Source organism: Serinus canaria, chromosome Z (assembly GCF_022539315.1).
Source record: "Serinus canaria isolate serCan28SL12 chromosome Z, serCan2020, whole genome shotgun sequence".
In the NCBI taxonomy this organism is placed as follows: domain Eukaryota; kingdom Metazoa; phylum Chordata; class Aves; order Passeriformes; family Fringillidae; genus Serinus; species Serinus canaria.
In genome coordinates this window covers 7,249,155-7,267,179 of record NC_066343.1, presented here as the reverse complement: position 1 = coordinate 7,267,179, position 18,025 = coordinate 7,249,155, and the positions used below count along the sequence as shown (strand labels likewise).

At 41.8% G+C, this 18,025-nt stretch overlaps 1 protein-coding gene across 6 annotated transcripts in view; it reads left to right on the top strand.

Annotated features, from left to right (window-relative positions):
- ZNF462 (zinc finger protein 462) overlaps positions 1–18,025 on the top strand; it is a 90,925-nt gene that overhangs the window by 51,721 nt on the left and 21,179 nt on the right. For 5 of the 6 annotated variants that reach the window (XM_050986610.1, XM_050986611.1, XM_050986614.1 and 2 more), the window contains exons 6-7: positions 397–515; positions 4,643–4,834. In XM_050986610.1, coding sequence (XP_050842567.1) covers positions 397–515; positions 4,643–4,834 — 311 coding nt within the window. The remainder of the gene's footprint in view (positions 1–396; positions 516–4,642; positions 4,835–18,025) is intronic. The other variant, XM_050986613.1, reaches the window with a different exon arrangement.

Sequence of the window (18,025 nt, the reverse complement as noted above, 5' to 3'; positions counted from 1 at the left end):
CCAGGGCAAGAGGGCACATACATATTTTCACAAAAATGTTTGGCAGGAGAAAAATTGGGCAATGACAATTTAATAAAATAATTTCTTGCTTGCTTCATGTTTCTTCAGCTGGTCCTCTCAGTCTGGATCATGCATAACTTAATTTATACTAATATTGCCCTATAAGTTTATTTAGGTGGCTTGCTCTCTGCATATACAGAATTGGTGTCAGCTCTGCTCCTTGACACTAGATTTGACTTCATTATGCAAGCAGACCTGTTGAATTTGCTGGAGAGAGAGTGTGAGAGAGGACCCTTACTTGCTCTGCTGTTGCTGTAAAGTGCTTTGCTCTGCCTCTGAAGGCACAGCTGAAACAATTGACCCTTTTCTGTCTCCCTTTTTTTGTCTCTCCTCAAGCCTGGACCGCCACATGCAGACCCACCACGGGCACCACAAACCGTTCCGCTGCAAGCTCTGCCCCTTCAAGTCCTCCTACAACAGCCGCCTGAAAACCCATATCCTCAAGGCTCATGCTGGTAAGTTTTGCCCTCTCAGTCTTGCAGCTGAAATGGCCCAGTGTGTTCTTGTGGCTGATCACAGATCACCAGGTTGAACCCACGTGTTTTGTCACCAGAACTGGGTAAGGTTTTTCCAAGGGCCACATTTGTGGCTGGACAGCCGACGGAATCTGTTGGGCTAAGTGGGAGTTTGGGTAATGGGAAGGGCAAGGATTTAAATTGGTGGGTACTTTGAGAACTTTCTTCTCTTTCCTCTTACATGAATGATATTTTTTCCTTATTTCTGCTTTTTTCCAAGTGGATTCCATCGCTTATACCATAGATGCCATAACGAAACTGGCAGTGAGCATTGCTCTGCTCTTTGCATTTTTGTTTGTGCTTTAGGAGACTCTGGGAAAAAGACTGTGAACAGCACCTTGGTTTTTGGTAGAGTCTAATGCTGGCTTTCCTGTTAAAACCAAATCCTGCAAACACGGGAGTCAGGTCTCTGTGCAACAGACTGAGAATGTCAAAACTGCTTTACCAAAGGTGGAAATTTGTCTTGCAAATCTCTGTATTTCAGTATGGAATCCATACCAGCAAGAAAGCAAGACATACTTGTGAGGAACAGGAATTGGGAAGGTCATGTGTCACACAGAGTAGGTCACCTGAAATTGTTGCACCTTTGATTATTAAAAAGTGGGACTCGGGATGTCCTCATCTTTATTCCTTGGCCATAGACTCTTGGCACCATCACACATCCTACACTGAAAGGTTATCTTTTGGTTTGCAATCCAAACATGCACTCTGGTGCAAATAATAGAATAGTCACCAGTCTGAAAATCTGAGAACTAGCCCAGCTGCTTAAAAGTTGTGAGTAGAAACTCCTTGAACAGGAGTTTTTGATAAAAAGGACCAACAAGTATGTTCCTTTATTTATTATTTGCTTACTTAAAGTCATATACTCTGGAGTGGAGGAGGAAGGTGGAAAAATGGGGAGAAAAGGCATAAGAAATTTGTATCTGCTGGTACAAAAAAAAAAAAAAAAAAGTTGCCATTGATCCAAAGGCATTTTTCATCTACAGAAATATAGGAGGGATTGATGGTCTTGTATATTTTGTTCCATGTATTTTTTTTAAATTTCACAGAGCTTGTGCCAGTTTTTCTCCCTGGATGGATAAAATAGATTAGCTTAACTTTTCCACTTTTCTTTTGTATGGGAGGACCGTGGCATTCTGTCCCTTCCCGGAAATCCAACTGTGTGCAGCAGTTCCAGTTCACAGAATCCCACGTCCTGTATGGAGGAGCCATGGTTCTTTATTTTCACCAACCATTAAGTAATGTTTTCTTTATGCTATTACACAGCTGGGCTCCTTGCTTGAACCTGCCAGATTTTTAGACCCAAAGTTACCATGCAACTAATACTTACTTCACACTTCTCTTCATGTAATTCATCGATCTACTTATTAGGAATTCATGCTTCTGAGCTTTGTTTAGTGGACAGACACCCCTTGAAGGGCCATGTTTTGCATTCTGCAAGAACACAATTTCATGGTTGTCTAGACAGTGCTTGCACAGTGACTTGGGTAATAGGGTTTCCAAAGGCTTATAGATGTTTCTGCCTCAGTCCCATTTCTACCAAGTGGATGTTCACGTCACAGAAAAGTTGCTTGTATGTTTTTCAGTCAGAACTTTGCTTTGGTGTGTTTTGACTTAGTCATTCAGAAATATGTTTTACTGAACAAACATGTCTGACTTCCTCAGACTCCCCAGTTTTTAATGACACGGTGGTTCTCTGAAACTGTCTTATGTTACCTTTTTTTTTTTTAAACTGTCAATTGTCTCATGATCCATTTATTGAGAATTTAAAACTTCAGTCCTCCTGAATTTTCCCTGAACTCTCCTGGAGATCTTTAAAAGACCATGAAATCCTGAATCCTGAAGTGTTTTACTCAGTCTGCCTCTCTGCCTCATTTTCTGGGTATGGATCAAAATTTAGTGAACTACAAAATCCGTTCTTGTGTGACAGCTGGTACCAGTGTTTCTGGCATTTGTTTTTCATCCAGTGTGTGTGCCATCTCCTTTGGCATGGAACAGAACAGTTTACTGTTACTCTAAACGGGCTCTCTGTTGTTTTCATCTGAACTTTTTCACCTGTTCTTTACGTTTTTTTCTTTTTTCTTACCTGCTTGTGTTTTTGGGGAATCCTTGTTACCAATTTCTTAATCAGCAGTTACTCTGGAAATGCAGAAATGGGTGATTGAAGATAAGAGCATTGGTCCTGTTCAGTTTCTGTGTATTCTGGAACATAAGTGCTTTGAGTACATATCAAGTGTTGAGACCCACTACATAAATGCTTACATTTATTTATTTGCATGTGTATTAATATGATCACTTGGTGAGACACAAAACCAGCAGTCAAAAAAAGTGCAGAAGACTTCTGTTGGGCTAAACTGTAGCTTTTCCTCTGCAATCAGGCACATCCTTTCATGCTTTGATGTCCATTGGAAATGAATAGTGGTCATATTTATTAGTGTGTCCAGGCTGCTTGGTATGTAATCATCCTTTATTTGCTTTAATGTCTTGTGGTGCTTTTAAGTTAATGCTTGGTGAATGTTGTCATCCAGGAATCTCTTACACTGACAAAGCCATGAAGGTCTGTATCTGTATCCCACTGGTATCTTGTAACCTTGGAATATCTTTTGTCCTCAAATTATTGTGTTCCATTGAGCAACTTGTTGTGCGTGCCACTCAAGAAATGTGGTATTCCTGTTTGCAAAAAAGGAAATATGTAACTGGTACAATGCACAGGTGAGGAATGTCACTCGCAAAAACACAAAGGGGAGTTTTTTTGTTTCACCACTTCAGACTCTCCGAGTGACCTGTTCTCTTTCAGATGCACCCAAAAAGGGTGTTCTAAGAGTTTGTATTTTGTCCTGATGATTAGCATGGAGGACAGGGGTGGGAGTTTTGTGGAGGATGGTTGCTAATCATTTCAGGTGTGCTTACTCTGAATGGCTGCTGTGTTTTTATATTCTCTTTTGGTTCACTTTATTTCTGGTGTGGGAAAAAGTGCTGCTTGAGAACATTCTTTGCTGGATTTGTCAAGAGGTGGAAAACATTTTCTGCTTCATCCATTACCAAAACTCTCGTTCTTCTGTTGCTGTTCATGAATATTTCGCTTCTGTATTAGTTTTGGCACTTTTTGTACAACTCATATGTGGCAGTGTTACTCTTGTACATGGAAGTGGCACTTCCAAAACAATAACTTGGCACCTGTATATAGTATCACATTGTTTGTGTTGGGACAGTTTCACTTTGTGTTACAATTGCCTCCATGCCCCAGTGCAAAACAAATCTTGTATCAGGATTTGTTTCCCCTTGTTTGCTCTCTCTATAGCTCGGAATGTATTCAAAATTAAATCCACTACTGTGCATCACTTCTGTTCTTTCACTTCTTTTAGTGGTTTCTCATAACACACTTCCACACAGCCTGGTAGATACACCCTTTTGTACTTGGCATTGCCATGTTCACCAGCCTTGACTTGGTTGCCACTTCTTTGAAGACTGATGCTGCCTAATGGCAGGTTTTTCTTAAGGAAAACTGTAACCTTTCCCAAATGTAATTACACTACACGCTTTTTTTTTTTTTTTTTAATTTTTTTGCTTTCCTTTTTTTTTTTTTTTTTTTGTATGTGGAGGGCTCTTTGTTAGAGTTTTGTAGTGTCCTTCTTGCTTCATTAATAATGACGCTGGATGTGCTGCATGCAGAAACAAATGACTTCACCATCTCTAGCTGTTGTGCTCCCAAACAAATTTGGAAGTGCTGTGGTTAAGTTGCTCCATTTTCATCCCAGAGTCTGTTTTCTTCCCATACCATGCAACACAGGCATGCTGAAAGTCTGGTCTCTGTTTTTCTTGACATCAGCCGCTGTACAAGGATCTGCAGTTGCCAGAAAATGATACTTTGGTCCAGAGCAGGTGTCTACACCCACAGACTCCAGACTGCTCCAACAAGGAGACATGCATAGCTTGTTTCCTTTGGGATCAGTCATTTCGCTGAAGAGTCCATGGGAATTTTACTGCCAAGTTCAGTAAGAGAAGTGTGAGGGCCCCATTTTGTTTCTTTTGTGAGCTGATGACTTGCCTGTATTTCGCTCACCCAGGTGAACATGCCTACAAATGTTCCTCCTGCTCATTTTCCACCATGACAATCAGCCAGCTGAAAGAGCACTCCTTGAAAGTGCATGGGAAAGCACTGACACTACCAAGACCCCGCATTGTCAACCTTGCAGCCTCACACGCCCACCACACCTCCAAGAACCACACTCCTGCTGAAGAAGTGGAGGACTCTAATGGTAAGAGGTGCCTCAGAGCAAGAATTTAATTGTCTAAGGTGCCGCTTAATATTTTTGTTGCAAACCAAATGGCAGCAGGCAGCTTTGCACCAAGGGCATCTTCATTTGGTCATGAAAAGGAAACCAGAAGTTGCATCAGAAACCAAGAGTTAAACATGGTGTTGTGGGAAGTGATCTGCTTTAGGTCCTCACCAGTTCATACTACAGCTATTTGTTCCCTCACTGCTCCAGCTGACTTTGGAACATGTCACTGCTGGCTTTGCTAGCAAAGATTTACATTGTAGAAAATATTTCAGACTCATAATTTCCATTTGTAGCCGGTGGGAAAGGGGTCTTCAAATTCCATCCACGCTCCTGATTTTCTTCCTGATTTTCTTTTATATTTCTAGAATAATAGAGTGGTTTGGGTTGGAAGGGGCACCTTGATGATCATCTCCTTTCACCCTTCTGCCATGGCTAGGGACACCTTCCACTATCCCAGATTGCTCCAAGCCCCATCCATCCTTGGACTCTTCCAGGGATGGGGCAGCCACAGCTTCTCTGGGAAACCTCTGCCAGGGCCTCACCATCCTCACAGGGAACAATGTTTTCCTAATGCCTAATCTCATGAGTAGAACACTTTGATGAAACCACATGATTAAGCTTAAAATGTGAACCAGTAATAGTAGGAAGAGTAATTACTGTTGTTGTCTGTTGTACAGAGGATACCAAAAGATACTCAGCTGCAGGAAGGAGAACCTGGGCACTGTTTCCTTTTCAGCGCTTCTTTTGAAAGCTGTTAATCCCCTTCTGCTGGAGGGGTGTGTAGAAGATTCTTGGAAAGCAGCAGAGGGAGGAACACTGTTTAAACAGAGAAAATAGAAAGGAGGTGTGGGGTATCATGGGGTATCACAGCAAGCTTTAAGGCTTTTTGAGTAGCAGCTTACGAGGCATCTTCTGGTGTCACTTCCTACCAGTTAAGAGCAGAGCTCTTCTTTGGAGAAAAGAAACCCCAGCCTTAATTCCTGGATAAATTTCATTGACATGGAAGGAGAATATTTGCAGATGTTCAAAGAACTGGAATGTGTGGAAGGTGTGTTAGAAGAAGGGAAAATACTTGGGTTTTTTTTCCAGAAGCTTGAATGGTTCTAGCTGCTAAACAGCAGGAATTTTGTTGTTTGCTGTTTTTCTTGGGATAGTGGTGAACTAAGGATGGGAGGTAGATAATATCTGTAATTGTTTTGTAGCATTTTTGGTCTCCTCTTTTCCTTTTTTTCTCACCAAACAAAAACAACAAAAAACCTGAAAGTGAAATCAGAAAGAGTGGAAGAAAAGAAGTTCAGAAGACAGCTGAAAGGAATTGAAAGAAGTGAATAATCAACATAAAAATACCTTCTTGAAGGAAAAAAAAATAAGGGAAAATATTTTTGTGATTTAGCAAATCACTTTTTGGGTCAGAATCAGGATCCTATCAAGAGATTCTGACCAACTGCTCCCAGACAACCTATTTGTCAGTGGGTTGTCTGGAACAGTGCAGCTACTGAATTTTTTTGCTAATGCTAGCTTAAGCTAATCCAGCAAGCTGAGTACATCTTGAGATGTGTTCTACTGCTTTATTTTTTTTTCTGCTTTAAAAATAATATGTTCCACTACTGACTTAAGAAGTGGAGAATAATTTTCAGTGGCTGTCCAAGCCTTTCCTGTGTGTTGGCAGTCTTTTGTTATTGGTGTGTGGACAATACTATGTTTTGGGAAGGATGGTTCAGTTACCTCTTTTTTTTTTTATTTATTTTCCTTATCCCAGGAGCTCAAACTCTTGATTAGTGGAGTTAAAATTCAGGATACCTGCTGTATCCTGCAGAGAATAATTTTGCAGCCTTTAAGAACTCTTCCTAGAAACAGTTAAAACGATGACTCTGTTAACAATAGCATTTCATTGGGTTGACTTTGTTACCTAGACCTGTATTACAGCCTGAGACCAAGGCCAAATTTGTCCCAATTAGCTAGATCATCTTTAAATGGGGTTAATGGTTAAGTCACTTTGACAATAATAGAAGCCACCCACTGGGGAGCTCATCAGACAAGTACAGGTGTTACAATAATAGTGTTAGCATTTTCAGCATTGCTTGAGGAAGGAATAACCTGCTTTAAGTAGATTTTTCACATTCTACAGTTGGCTGCAGATCAGCTTAATGGTGGCTGCTCTTGTGGCATCACGTGTTTTTTTGGGTTTTTAGAAGGCAATAAATCATTGCCTCCGTGTCCCAGGCCTGTGAGTCACAGTTGGTGTGCAAGACCAGATGAAATAACTGGTCCCAATAATAGGAAATGCAGGCACTGTTACGTCCAGCTGGAGTATTAGGAAGGGCTCACGTGGTGTGGAGTAGCTGGATTTTGTCTGCTGGTGTGTGTGAATAACCTGCAGTGTGAGCCATGATCAAAGCTAATTCACCAGGGAGGCAGCCCTGAACCTGGGCTGGGGTGACAGGCAGACAAAAGGCTGCATCCCATTGTTAGGGAGCTTGTTTTGTAGGCTGATGGGTGTGCAGCAGGCTTGTGTAATTGAGGTGGTTGCAGAAAGGAGCTGTTCCTGCCTGTGAATGAATGCTGTGGTCAGAGTAGGAAATACAGCAGGGCGGTTTGGGGAGCTGGCAGGACTCATCTTGTGGATTGTTAAGCTCTGTAAAAATGTGGAAGAGGGAGAAGGGTACTGGGTTGTGACAGCAAAGTGCATGAATGGAGCTGCTCTGCAACAGCAACCCAGTGGAACTTCTGTGATGCTTCTTTTCCCTGCAAAACTTGTTCCCTGATGGGCCTTTCTTAGAACATTCCTTTTGTTCTTCTGGATCCATCCATTGATTAAAAGAGGTGAATGTATTCAGATTTCTCTGGCTCATCTCTTTCAGTCCTGTGTTGGTAGCAGCAGACCTAATCTGGAGTACTCAGCTGCACATCCCAGAGGTGTTTTGGGGGTGCCTGGTAGGCTTTCCATGGAACTGAAGCTGAAGTAGGAGTAAGTGCTGAGTGTTTTGGGTAAACCCATCCTTGCCAGCTGTAATTCTGGTGGCAGCTGTCATCAGAAAGCATAACAACCTCTTCAGTCCAGTTAGTAACAATGATTCAGAGCATGTGTGCTTCTCTCAGGGCAGTAGTGTAAGAAGGGGATGGTGTCACTCATGGTGGGTCAGCAGAGAAGGCTTTTTTTACAGATGCATCATTCAAAGATCCTGCCTTTTTTATCCTAGCCCCTCTTTGCCTGCTGGGCGATATTTTAATACATAAAGAACCTGTTTTCAGTCTTCTAACCATAAGTAAAGCACTCTGTGGTTTTTTTAGGGGGGTATAGAGTGATGAAATTTTGGTTTGTGGGTGTTCTTCTTACAGACAGTCACAAAAAACTCCAAGACAATACTGGTCATGAGTGCTGTTTTTCTGGTTTTAATGGTACAGGGGCACTGAATGGTTTGTAGTGTCCTGCTCTTGTTGACACAGTGAGGTTGCCATTGTGATAAAATGTTCTTTGGCTCTCCTGATAGTCCACAGGTATTTTTTGTCTTGCAAAAAGGAAATGGTGGGGGTTTGCTATATATTTGAATGAGTGTTTGGCTTGTTTGTTTGAATTTGCTTATTTTCAATTTACACTAAAATGTTCATTAACAGTTCCAGGAGCATGAGCAGCAAAAGTTAATTGTAGATGGAAATACTACAAACTGCTAGGAGGACTGGATGAATCTGCTCACAAGATCTGCTTCCATTTTCTTTAAGCCTTTGTGAGAGTAAGAGCTTGCATTCATGTTAATCTCTGGCCAGGATGGGTTTTTTTTTTGATGGTGGTGTCATGCTGTGAGGCTCGGTGTGTCACAGGTAAGTGTTCCCAGCTCTGCTCCTATTGAGGGCAAGGCAATGGAATCCAAAAAAAAAAAAAAATCCCCAAAAAAATCTTCATTTCCAAGGCACCAGGCTGGAATGCTCCCATCTCTTTCCATCCATCTCTTTCCATAAGAAAGAGCTGCAAAGACACAGAGCAGACACACAAAAATTGTGTGTCCGAGCGTGAGAAAACACGGCGCAGCAGCAGCAGCAGGAGTTGTGTGCAGAGGGATCATCAGCTGAGGGCAGAGCACGTGGCCACAGACACTGTCTGTGTGAGTGGTGTTACAAATGTGTGTTTGTGGTCAGGGGCTGGGGATCTGCCCTCCTCTCACAAACTGCAGAGACACACCAGCTCAGCCCCTTGCCATAAAGTCTGTAAAGCAGAGTGGCTTAACAGACTGATGAACAGGTTCATCTTGTGGCTTCAAACACAGCAAAGGCTTCTTGAGAGCATGTGAAATGCCTGTCCTAAATGGCCCTGGCTGCTATTACTGATTTTTGGAGTAGCCCTTTATTTTTTGAAAATAACCCCTTTGGCCTAGGCATGCTGTAGAGCAAAGCACTGCTCTTTGTTCATATGGCTGGCAGATCTGGAGCCTCATAAATTTCCTTGTGTCAAGGCTGCGTGCAGTAATTCAAAATTACAGCTTTTTGAAATTTTAGAGTGTTTAAGAATATTGAGTTGTCAAAATAAAACAGCAAAATTTTAAACAGACCTGGATGTGCTTTCTAATGTCTCCTCAGCCATGCTGCTGTGGTATAAGACCATTTATTTTCACTGGCCACCAGTTCTTGATCTATAGAAAGTAGCACAATATTTGTGTGCAGCTGAAGTTCTATAATTATGCTTTTCACTGCTGTGCAAACCAAACAGGATTTATCATTAATACTAGCACACATCACAAAACACATGTAAGTAAGGTCAGAACTAGAAGATTTCTTGAGTCTCCCAGTACATGGTATGTCAACATCTTAATTAAATTTAATTAATTGCAGCAGCAAATGCATTGAAAACTGCTAAGTGAAACATCCAGTGCCCTGTTCCAGGTTTTTTTCCTGAACTTTAGCCTTTGCCAGTGGAAAATAACTTTGCCTCATCTAGAGGCTGAAATATAAATACATCTGCTTGCTTTGCCAGAGCTAGGCTGGGCACAAAACTGCTTGACTAAGTCTTGTTTCCTGCACTGTTGTTCCAGAGCTGTAAATCCCTTCCCATTTCTGTGCACTTTTTCAAAGTAGATAGTGCCTAATCAAACTGTATGTCTTCTTCTGTGCTGCCTCACAGATGAACTCCTGAAGGGTGCAGAGAGCCTTTGGCAGGTTTTGCTAAAGCAATTTCAAGTAATACCAGAATGAGGGGAGAACTATGGGCAGCAAGGCATCATTTCAAGAAAATCCAGAAATCTGGTGCCCGTGAGTCATGATTCTGCCTTCCACCTTTCAGAGGAGAGGCAGGCTTTCCATGTGGCCAGGCATGCTACCCTGATTTTTGGGTTCTCCTGTTTTTTGTTGTTGTTGAGTCTTTTAAATCCATATCATGGATTGTGGCTGACTTGCTTATTTTTATTCACGTGCACTGTTACTCTTCATAAGGGATATTTTTCTAACCTTGCAATCAGGGCAGAAAGTTCCTAAGATGGTCCCGTCCCCTTTGGTGCTGTTTCTCTGTTATTGTTGCTTGTGTGTCTTTGTGTTTTATGGCTGCTGCTGCCTGGGGAAAATCACAATGGTCAGTCCTCACAGCCAGAAAACTTGGTGTTAGAGCAGAGTGTGGTTTAGTTATGGGTTTGGGGGTTTTTTGGGAGGAGGGCTTGGATAAAGACTCTTTGGAACTTGCAGGCCCTTTTGTTTCACCGCAGTTTGGCTGGAAGGGCAGAGAGCCAGTAGTGACTACAGGGCAAATTCAGGCAGAGCTTCAACAGCTAATTGCTTTAATTGCCAGGTGAGTTGGAAGGATGGCATCCCTGTTAAGGATGCAAGATGGTGATCTGCATACTGCAGAATAGGAGATGGTTTTGCTTTTGTAGTTACACTTGGGCTGCAAAGAGCTGTCTGCTTGTTCTTCTTGTTTCCCTGCTTTTGTGCCCCACCGGAGTGATGCCTCATGCTCACTCTCAGCTATCAGATTAACCTGTGTTACCTGCAGGCTCCTTTTTTTATTTTCCCCATCTGTGTTCCTTCTTTCTCTAACCTAGAGCAAGTTCCTGCTTTCCCCTCAGCCTTTGCTCTTCTTCCCACAGTGGCCACGCTGCCTCACAAAACTCCGTGGTAATTGTTGGTGTGTCTCACTCCTTGTGGTCAGTGTTAAGCTAAATACCAGATGCTGGGTCAGATAGGACTTTTCTCCTCCATCAGATTGGCAGGGACTAGTGGAACAAGCACAGGGCTTGTTCACCTCCACTTTTACTGAACAAACTCCTCACTGTTCCAAGGTCCTGAGGCGCTGGGGGGGATGACCTTGTTCTCTGAAGCTCCCTTCCACTGGGGTATAGTTGTTTGGCTGCTGGCCTTTTCCTGCAGCATGTTGAGAACTGTTTTGTGGCTGGTGGAACAGAGGGAGATGTCATTGGCTGTGCTGAGGGGAGTGTCAGCTCGCTGTTCATTGTGCTTTTTTTTTTTTTTTTTTTTTTTTTTCTGGTGCTGTTTTGTTTTTTTTTTTTTTGTGCTTGAGCTGAACGGGCAAAGGCAAAGCTGAGATTGAGCAGGACACAGACTGGAGAAGGTTGGTGTCAGCCTTGTGTGGAGCTGGCCCCTCTGCTCTGGTGGGATTGCTGTGGCCCTGGAAAGTTTGCCTAGGCTTGGGAGAAGACAGAATGTTTGGGCAGGTCAAGGAATTAATGAAAGAAGAAACATCTGATGAAGAAAGAAGTTAACCTGATAACACCCACAATGAAAGAAAGATGCATATCCTGACTCCTGTTGTGGGTTGGGGTTTTTTATTTTGTTTTGGGTTTTCTCCCTTGAGATTTTTGCTTTCTTTTGGCTCTGGTTTTCATGTTCAGAATAAAGGACAAAGTGGTAGATGCTGATCTCTTGTGTGTCTGGGGAATCTGTGATCACTCAGCACAGAGTGGAAAGGATGCTGTTGGCATGACAGGGGTACAGGGTGTGCAAGAGGGCATTTCTGCAGAGCATCATGCCCACATATCACAGCCTTCCCTGTCAGCCTCACTGATAGTTTCCCTGTCACCTGAGACTCCAGTTTATCCCATTGATTTAAAACATGCTGGAGGGATCTGGTGCTTGGCAGAGAGGTAAAACTTCTTTGCTCATTTTAGCTCTGTTGAAATGGATGTGTGTTATCATCATAGCTGACAGCCCAAGATTTGACATTTAAGTAGTTGGTTTTATTTCTTCTTTAAGGAACATTGTTGCTACAAGTGCTTGGAAACACTGCCCGGAGTGTTCTGAGCTCAGAGCTGGTGACAGAGATGAGGACTTTCTGTTGGCAGTAAAAATAATGTCAAGGTGTGTGCTGGAGGTCTCCAGAACAAATTACAAAGTTCAGGTTCCTGAGCTCTGTGGTTAGAATGAATCCTTGTCACCCACATACTGACACTGTAATTTTAGGGCCAGTTTTAAAGCAGAATGCCAATAGGTATTGCTTGATAAATTGATTTTTTTTTTTCTCCCCCTTTTCATTTCAAGCCTTAGAGGAGAGTGAGCATTTGGGTGACAGAAACACGTGTGTTTGCGGCACTGTGTTTGCATTAATACAAATATGTACAGCATCACATAGGGGAGGAAATGTGAAAATTACCTGATGAATTGCCCTTAAAAATGAGAAGGAAATCATGGAACACAACAGCATGAGGATCAAATGGCTACTGATGAAAAGGAAAAAAGTTGACTGGTAGATTATTGTCTTGAGTGAAGAATCAGTTGAAATAGAACTTTGTAAATTCCAAAAAAAAAACCTGTTACCAGTAAGTCCTTTTAGCACATTGGTTAAATCAGTCTTGTTAAAGCTATTTCCAGTTCTCTTTGTGTTCCCCTCTTCTGCAAATGCACTTCCATTTATGAAGTTTGAGTTTGGTTCAACTGAATAAAGGAATATCTTGACAAACTTTTTATTTTATGTGTTTTATGGAAATAGGTAAGATCATGGAGGTCCCAGTGTGTGACATGTAGCAGAAATCCTGGCTTTAAGTGCAATCCTGCATTTAGGCAATGGGATTTAATTCTGTTTACAGTGAGAGGGTTGTGTGCAGCCTAAATGTGACCAGTAAGCAGCCAAGTCACCTAAAGAACAGGAAAGTTAGATTGATTTGAGTGCAGGAAATAAATATTGTTGTGGGGAGAAGAGATGAAAACAAGGGATAACTGGAAGTTGTGGTGAAGCATTTCCTGAGCACTGACCTGATCCTTCCAAATCACAGCATCAGCAGAGCAGGGTGGTGCCTGCCTTGAAAGCTCATGCAAATGGGAATTTCTGGTGGTGTTGAATACTCTAAAACAGAGGAGCATGGGGATCTCATGAACTGATCTTCTCCTTCTCACAGAAACACTGTGATATAACTTATTTCATCAATTACATTGCTCCTCCTTAGATCTTAATTAGTTCCTGCTTCTTTCAGATACATCATTTTTCACAGACTATTGTAGGCACTCTTGATCTCAACTATGAAACTCCAAAATTCCTGTTCAGGCAGCAGGGTGAGAGTCTCTCTGTGGAAGTGCTTCGGATGATAAATATTATTTATTATTTTCTTCTTGACAGGTGAAATTTATGTCCCTTGGAAGTTACTTTGAAGCTGCAGAGCCTCTGTAGCTATGGTATGCACAAAAATTCAGAGGAAATTCAAAGTTACAGAGAAATATGGATATAGCTTCTCTCACCTCTTCTGAATAAGCAAGATTGCATAGTCCATGTGCCTTTCTCACTGCTCTCTTCTGAAATACATGTAATATCTTTCTCACAAAAGCTGGTCTGTCATGATCCAAGAAGTGGTCTTAAGAGATAAAACTGAAATAAATTCCACCAACAAGGTTTGGTTTGGTTTTGTTTGTTTTTGTTTTTTTTTTTCCTCTGGTTGGTTATCTTTTTTTGTTGTTTTGGTTTGGACTTGTTGTTGTTTTTTGTGGGAGTTTTTGGGGGGTACTAGTGGTATATAAATCCCTTAAATGGCGATTTTATTCCAGGGCTTAATTTTCTTTACTTTGTGATTACTCTTTGCTTTTTTCTTTGGGAGTGTGCAAGTGAGGGCACAAAACTTGTGTCTGCTATCTCTCACTCTTAATATTCTGGCAATGTAAAGGTTCTTAAGCAGAAATCAAAATTTAGGTAGAGGACTAGGCTCACACTGGTTTTAAGCATGCAGTGAACAAGACTTGCCCTGTCTGTTTCCCTGAGCTTCCTCATGATTAGTTGCATCTCTCTGAGTCTTAGTCTATTCTATCTTCCCCTCCCCTCAGCTTAATTTATTGCCAGAACATTTCACCCTCCCACATACTCTTCCTTCCAGGTCAGTGCTGTGTGGCATGAAGTGAACAAATGTGTGCAGTCTTCACAATCTTTGTGTGGCACCCTGCTTCGCCACCTTCCCACTTTTCAAGCTGTTGCCATTCATGGCTATGTGCAATCCTGCCACTCAGTCAGCTGGTGGTTTTGAATTTTGGAAGGGATTGTGTTCCTAAATCTCCTAAACTCCACCCTTACGCTTATCCTTAAGCATTTTAAAATAGCAATTTGCCTTATGTTGTCTGTTGTTGTTCTTTGGTGAAGAATTGCATCTTCACTTGGTTTTACAAATTTTTATCCAGAGGAGACTGCTGCTTTTTTGAAATCCTTGGATTTTTTTTTGTTTTGTTGTTCTTCACAGAAAGTTTCTTTTCATGAATGAATTCAGATAAAATTAAATAGCACTCCAAATATTTTCCTCTTAGTCTCTCTAGAACATTTCCTTTCAGATCCAGAATGTCCAGGGCCTGTATTAATATTTAATTTCCCTTTTTCTCTCACAAAGTGTTACTAAGTACTTTCTTTTATTTATACATTCCCTTTGGGTTTTTTCCTTATCTCATGAGCCAAGCTTCTCCATCCCCAGTTTCACTGTTCTTACAAATACTGGTCTCCTTTGACTGGTTGATGTTTTTGTGTGAATATACCAGGAGAGCATGGTGTCTTCACTTTTATCTCCCAGTGACTTCTCCTGGCCCTTGAGCTATTAAATTATTAAAATTCTGTAAAGGCAACAGCGTCACTTCCCAGTGCACTCCAACAGCTGCTTTTCCTGGGCAGTGTTCCTCCCTCCACCCCTATCCATCACTCTGCAAGCATGAAAGTGTTTATATTACATATGGCTGGTTCTGTCCACCCTGAAAGGATAGAACAGTGCTTTAGTTTCCTCCCTCTAAAAAGTCCTTTTCCCTCTTGTTTCTCAGCTGTTGCTCAGTGTCTCTTGCTTAGATGTGTCTGGGTGAATTTCTTCCCTCTTGTTGTTGGGTTTAGGAGTCTTGTGGAAGTGTTTTCCTGCTGCATATGGTGTTGGTTGATACCTCTGAAAATACCTACAAGCAGCTGAAACATCACTGAGTTTCTGTGTAAATTTTTGGTTTCAGTTCTGGATCTGAAACTGCTTTTTTTTTTTTTTTTTCTCCTGGAAGGGATCCCAAAGTTTTGTTTTCGTTTAGGTATCTCAAACCTGTTACATGCTACACAGGCTCCAATGAAACTTTGGATTTTCATTTTGCTTCTGAGGTGGGTTTTCGTTGTATATTTTCTCTGTACATTTTTTCCCCAGTGTGTGACCCTGGGATATGCAGGGAATCAAGCTGAATTTTCATGACTTGCTCTTTTGGCTGGGGTAGTAACTTCCAGATTTGTTGGCAGACTCAGATTTGTCCCAGTCTTTGGGACTGTACTCTGGATGAAGTTTTTGGAGTGATAGCATTCCTGGCCAGGGATTTTAGTGTTCTGGGCATTCTGGAAATGCCCCTGGAGGGACAGGCACAGTGAGACTTGCTTGTGTTCTCTTACCAGAATGCAGCAGTAATTTAGATACAGCTGTGCTGATAAATCACCCCATGGACAATAATTTCTTCTGCTTTCCTTTTCAACTTCTGGAATTTGGGGTATAAAAATGCTCTTCCATACTAAGGAAAGATAATGTCTTTTAGATCCATAGGTGCTGGCAGGGGTTACATTATTTGTTGGCCTTGTTATTTGTCCTGTGCAGGTAATATGTAGGTAGATGCCATATGTAAAATCTCAAAATTGAGATTCACAGCGTTGCTGCTGTTTTTTCCATTTTTAACTGCAGCAATCACTGTTAATTTTGCCTGTTGATACGACTGTAGGTGTCCTTCATTTTATCTCAGATCATCCTATGCTGTTATCTTGTTTTTGAAGTTGCACAGTGAAGTCCTTCCATTCGTTTTGAATAAAATTGGTCTTTAAAAAGGAGTCTCAGTGTTTTGGGTGTGGGCTTTTTTTGTTTGTTTGATTGTTTCGAATGAGTCAGGGCTAAGTGTTCCATTTTCTTCCCTTTCATTGCATATATGAATGTGCTTTATTTTCTTCTGCTGCCTCAAGGCTGTTGAGTGGAAAAAAAAAAAAAGTGCCTTTTTTCCTTAAAATGTATATGGTCTTTCCTGGTGTTACATTTTTCTTAATTTCTCTTCCATTCGTGTTTATTCACTGCTGCTGTGTTTTACATGTTCTTAATACAAATTTTCTTACATCTTCCTTTGGCTTATTTTAAATGTTTTCTGCTCTCTGATTTTGTAGGTTTTTAGGGCCTTTTTCACTTTTTTCCAGACATGGATGGCTAAACTCTCTTCCTGCTGTAGGCCAAGGTTGTTAGCACTTTATCAGAGTGCACCCAGCCCTTTGTGCCTGGGGGTGCAGGAAAAAGAAGAGGTGGAACTTGCATTGTGTACATCCATGACTCATTTTTTGGGTCAGTTCTGGAGGAAAAGCTCTGTTCCATTCCTCCTTCATCCTGTTGTTGGGGCAACACCTCCAAAGAGTGTCTGGAACATCAGCCCACTCTTCCAGCTGGAGTAGAGCAAGGAAAAATGCAGCTTTTAAAGCAGTGCTCTGTGACTGTGGATGTGCATCCCCTGGCCCCTCTCTAAGACACTGCTTTCGAAAAAAGAAATTAAAAAAAAATAAAATCCAGAAGCTCACCCCCATCCACAGTTTCTCATTTGCTGGCAGTTTGCATTCTGTGTGCCAGAATGCATCTCTGGTCAGCTGCTGCTGCTTTTGGAGTGGCATAATGAAGGTGGGGCTCACTGAAACCCAGGGGAAAACTTCTTCCCATGCCTTCAGTCAACTTTGGGCTCTGTCCAGGGTGTTCCTGGTGGAGCTGGGCTGCCCCTTCGTGCCAGGGGAGCTGTCTGGCTAGCTGATTCTCAGACACCATCAGGAGCCCTATGCACATGTGTTAATCCTGAGTGTTTTCCTTCAGGAAGTGCTAAATCTTGCGCTGCAGCAAGTGTAATGAGAGAATTTGGCAAGGGAAAAGGCAAGGAGTACACTAGGCCATGCATGCTGCCATTGTTCAAGGGTACAACTCACTGGAAAAACTCTTCAGATGGCTTTTTGAAATTACTTTAAATGCCATGACTCTTCCAAGTGTAATGAAGCAATTTACTAAAAACCGTGGGGTGGCCTGTGTGAAAGGTAGAATTTTCTTCTGGCTGTTGTTGATGACAGGGAAAGCCACTTGATGTGCTTTTTTCTTTTTTTTGTTTGTGTTTTGGGTTTTTTGTGTGGGAATTGACATGGAACTATCTGCCTCTGCAGTTTTCACATACCAGATTCCACGGGGCTGTGTAAATAACCCATGGAAAGTCCGAAAGCTGGAATAATAGACACCAGATGATAGGAGGAGTAAAAACATCTGAAGCACAGTAGATCTTGCAGACAACAGCAGAACTTCCTTCTCCTGGAAAGAATGGTTTTTCAGACCTGTAGCTTTCTTAGCCATGGATATCTCTGGGAGTGTGGCCAGGAACATTGGTGATGTGGTGGAAATTTTTGATCCTTTCTTCCTGAGGAGGGGAACAAGTGAGCCGCAAAGTAGACTTCAATACCCTAAGAGTAATTTGACTAGAATACATTAAAAAAAAAAAAAAAGAAAAAATGACAGAAAAGAAACAAACAAAAAAACCCCACCCCTGTTTCAAATGCTATGAACTTTCTTTTTAGGCTGCCTTACCCTTGCCAGGAGATCTGTCTACCAGCATTTTGAGCTTTTAGACTCACTGAACCTGGTAGCCCAGAGAAGTGAGTCAGCAAATCCTGTCTGAGCCCTCAAGGTTCTGTTCCAGAGGAGGGGTGAGCACACAGTTTCTGCCTTTGAGAGAAGAGAGACTTCTGCAGAGGGTTTG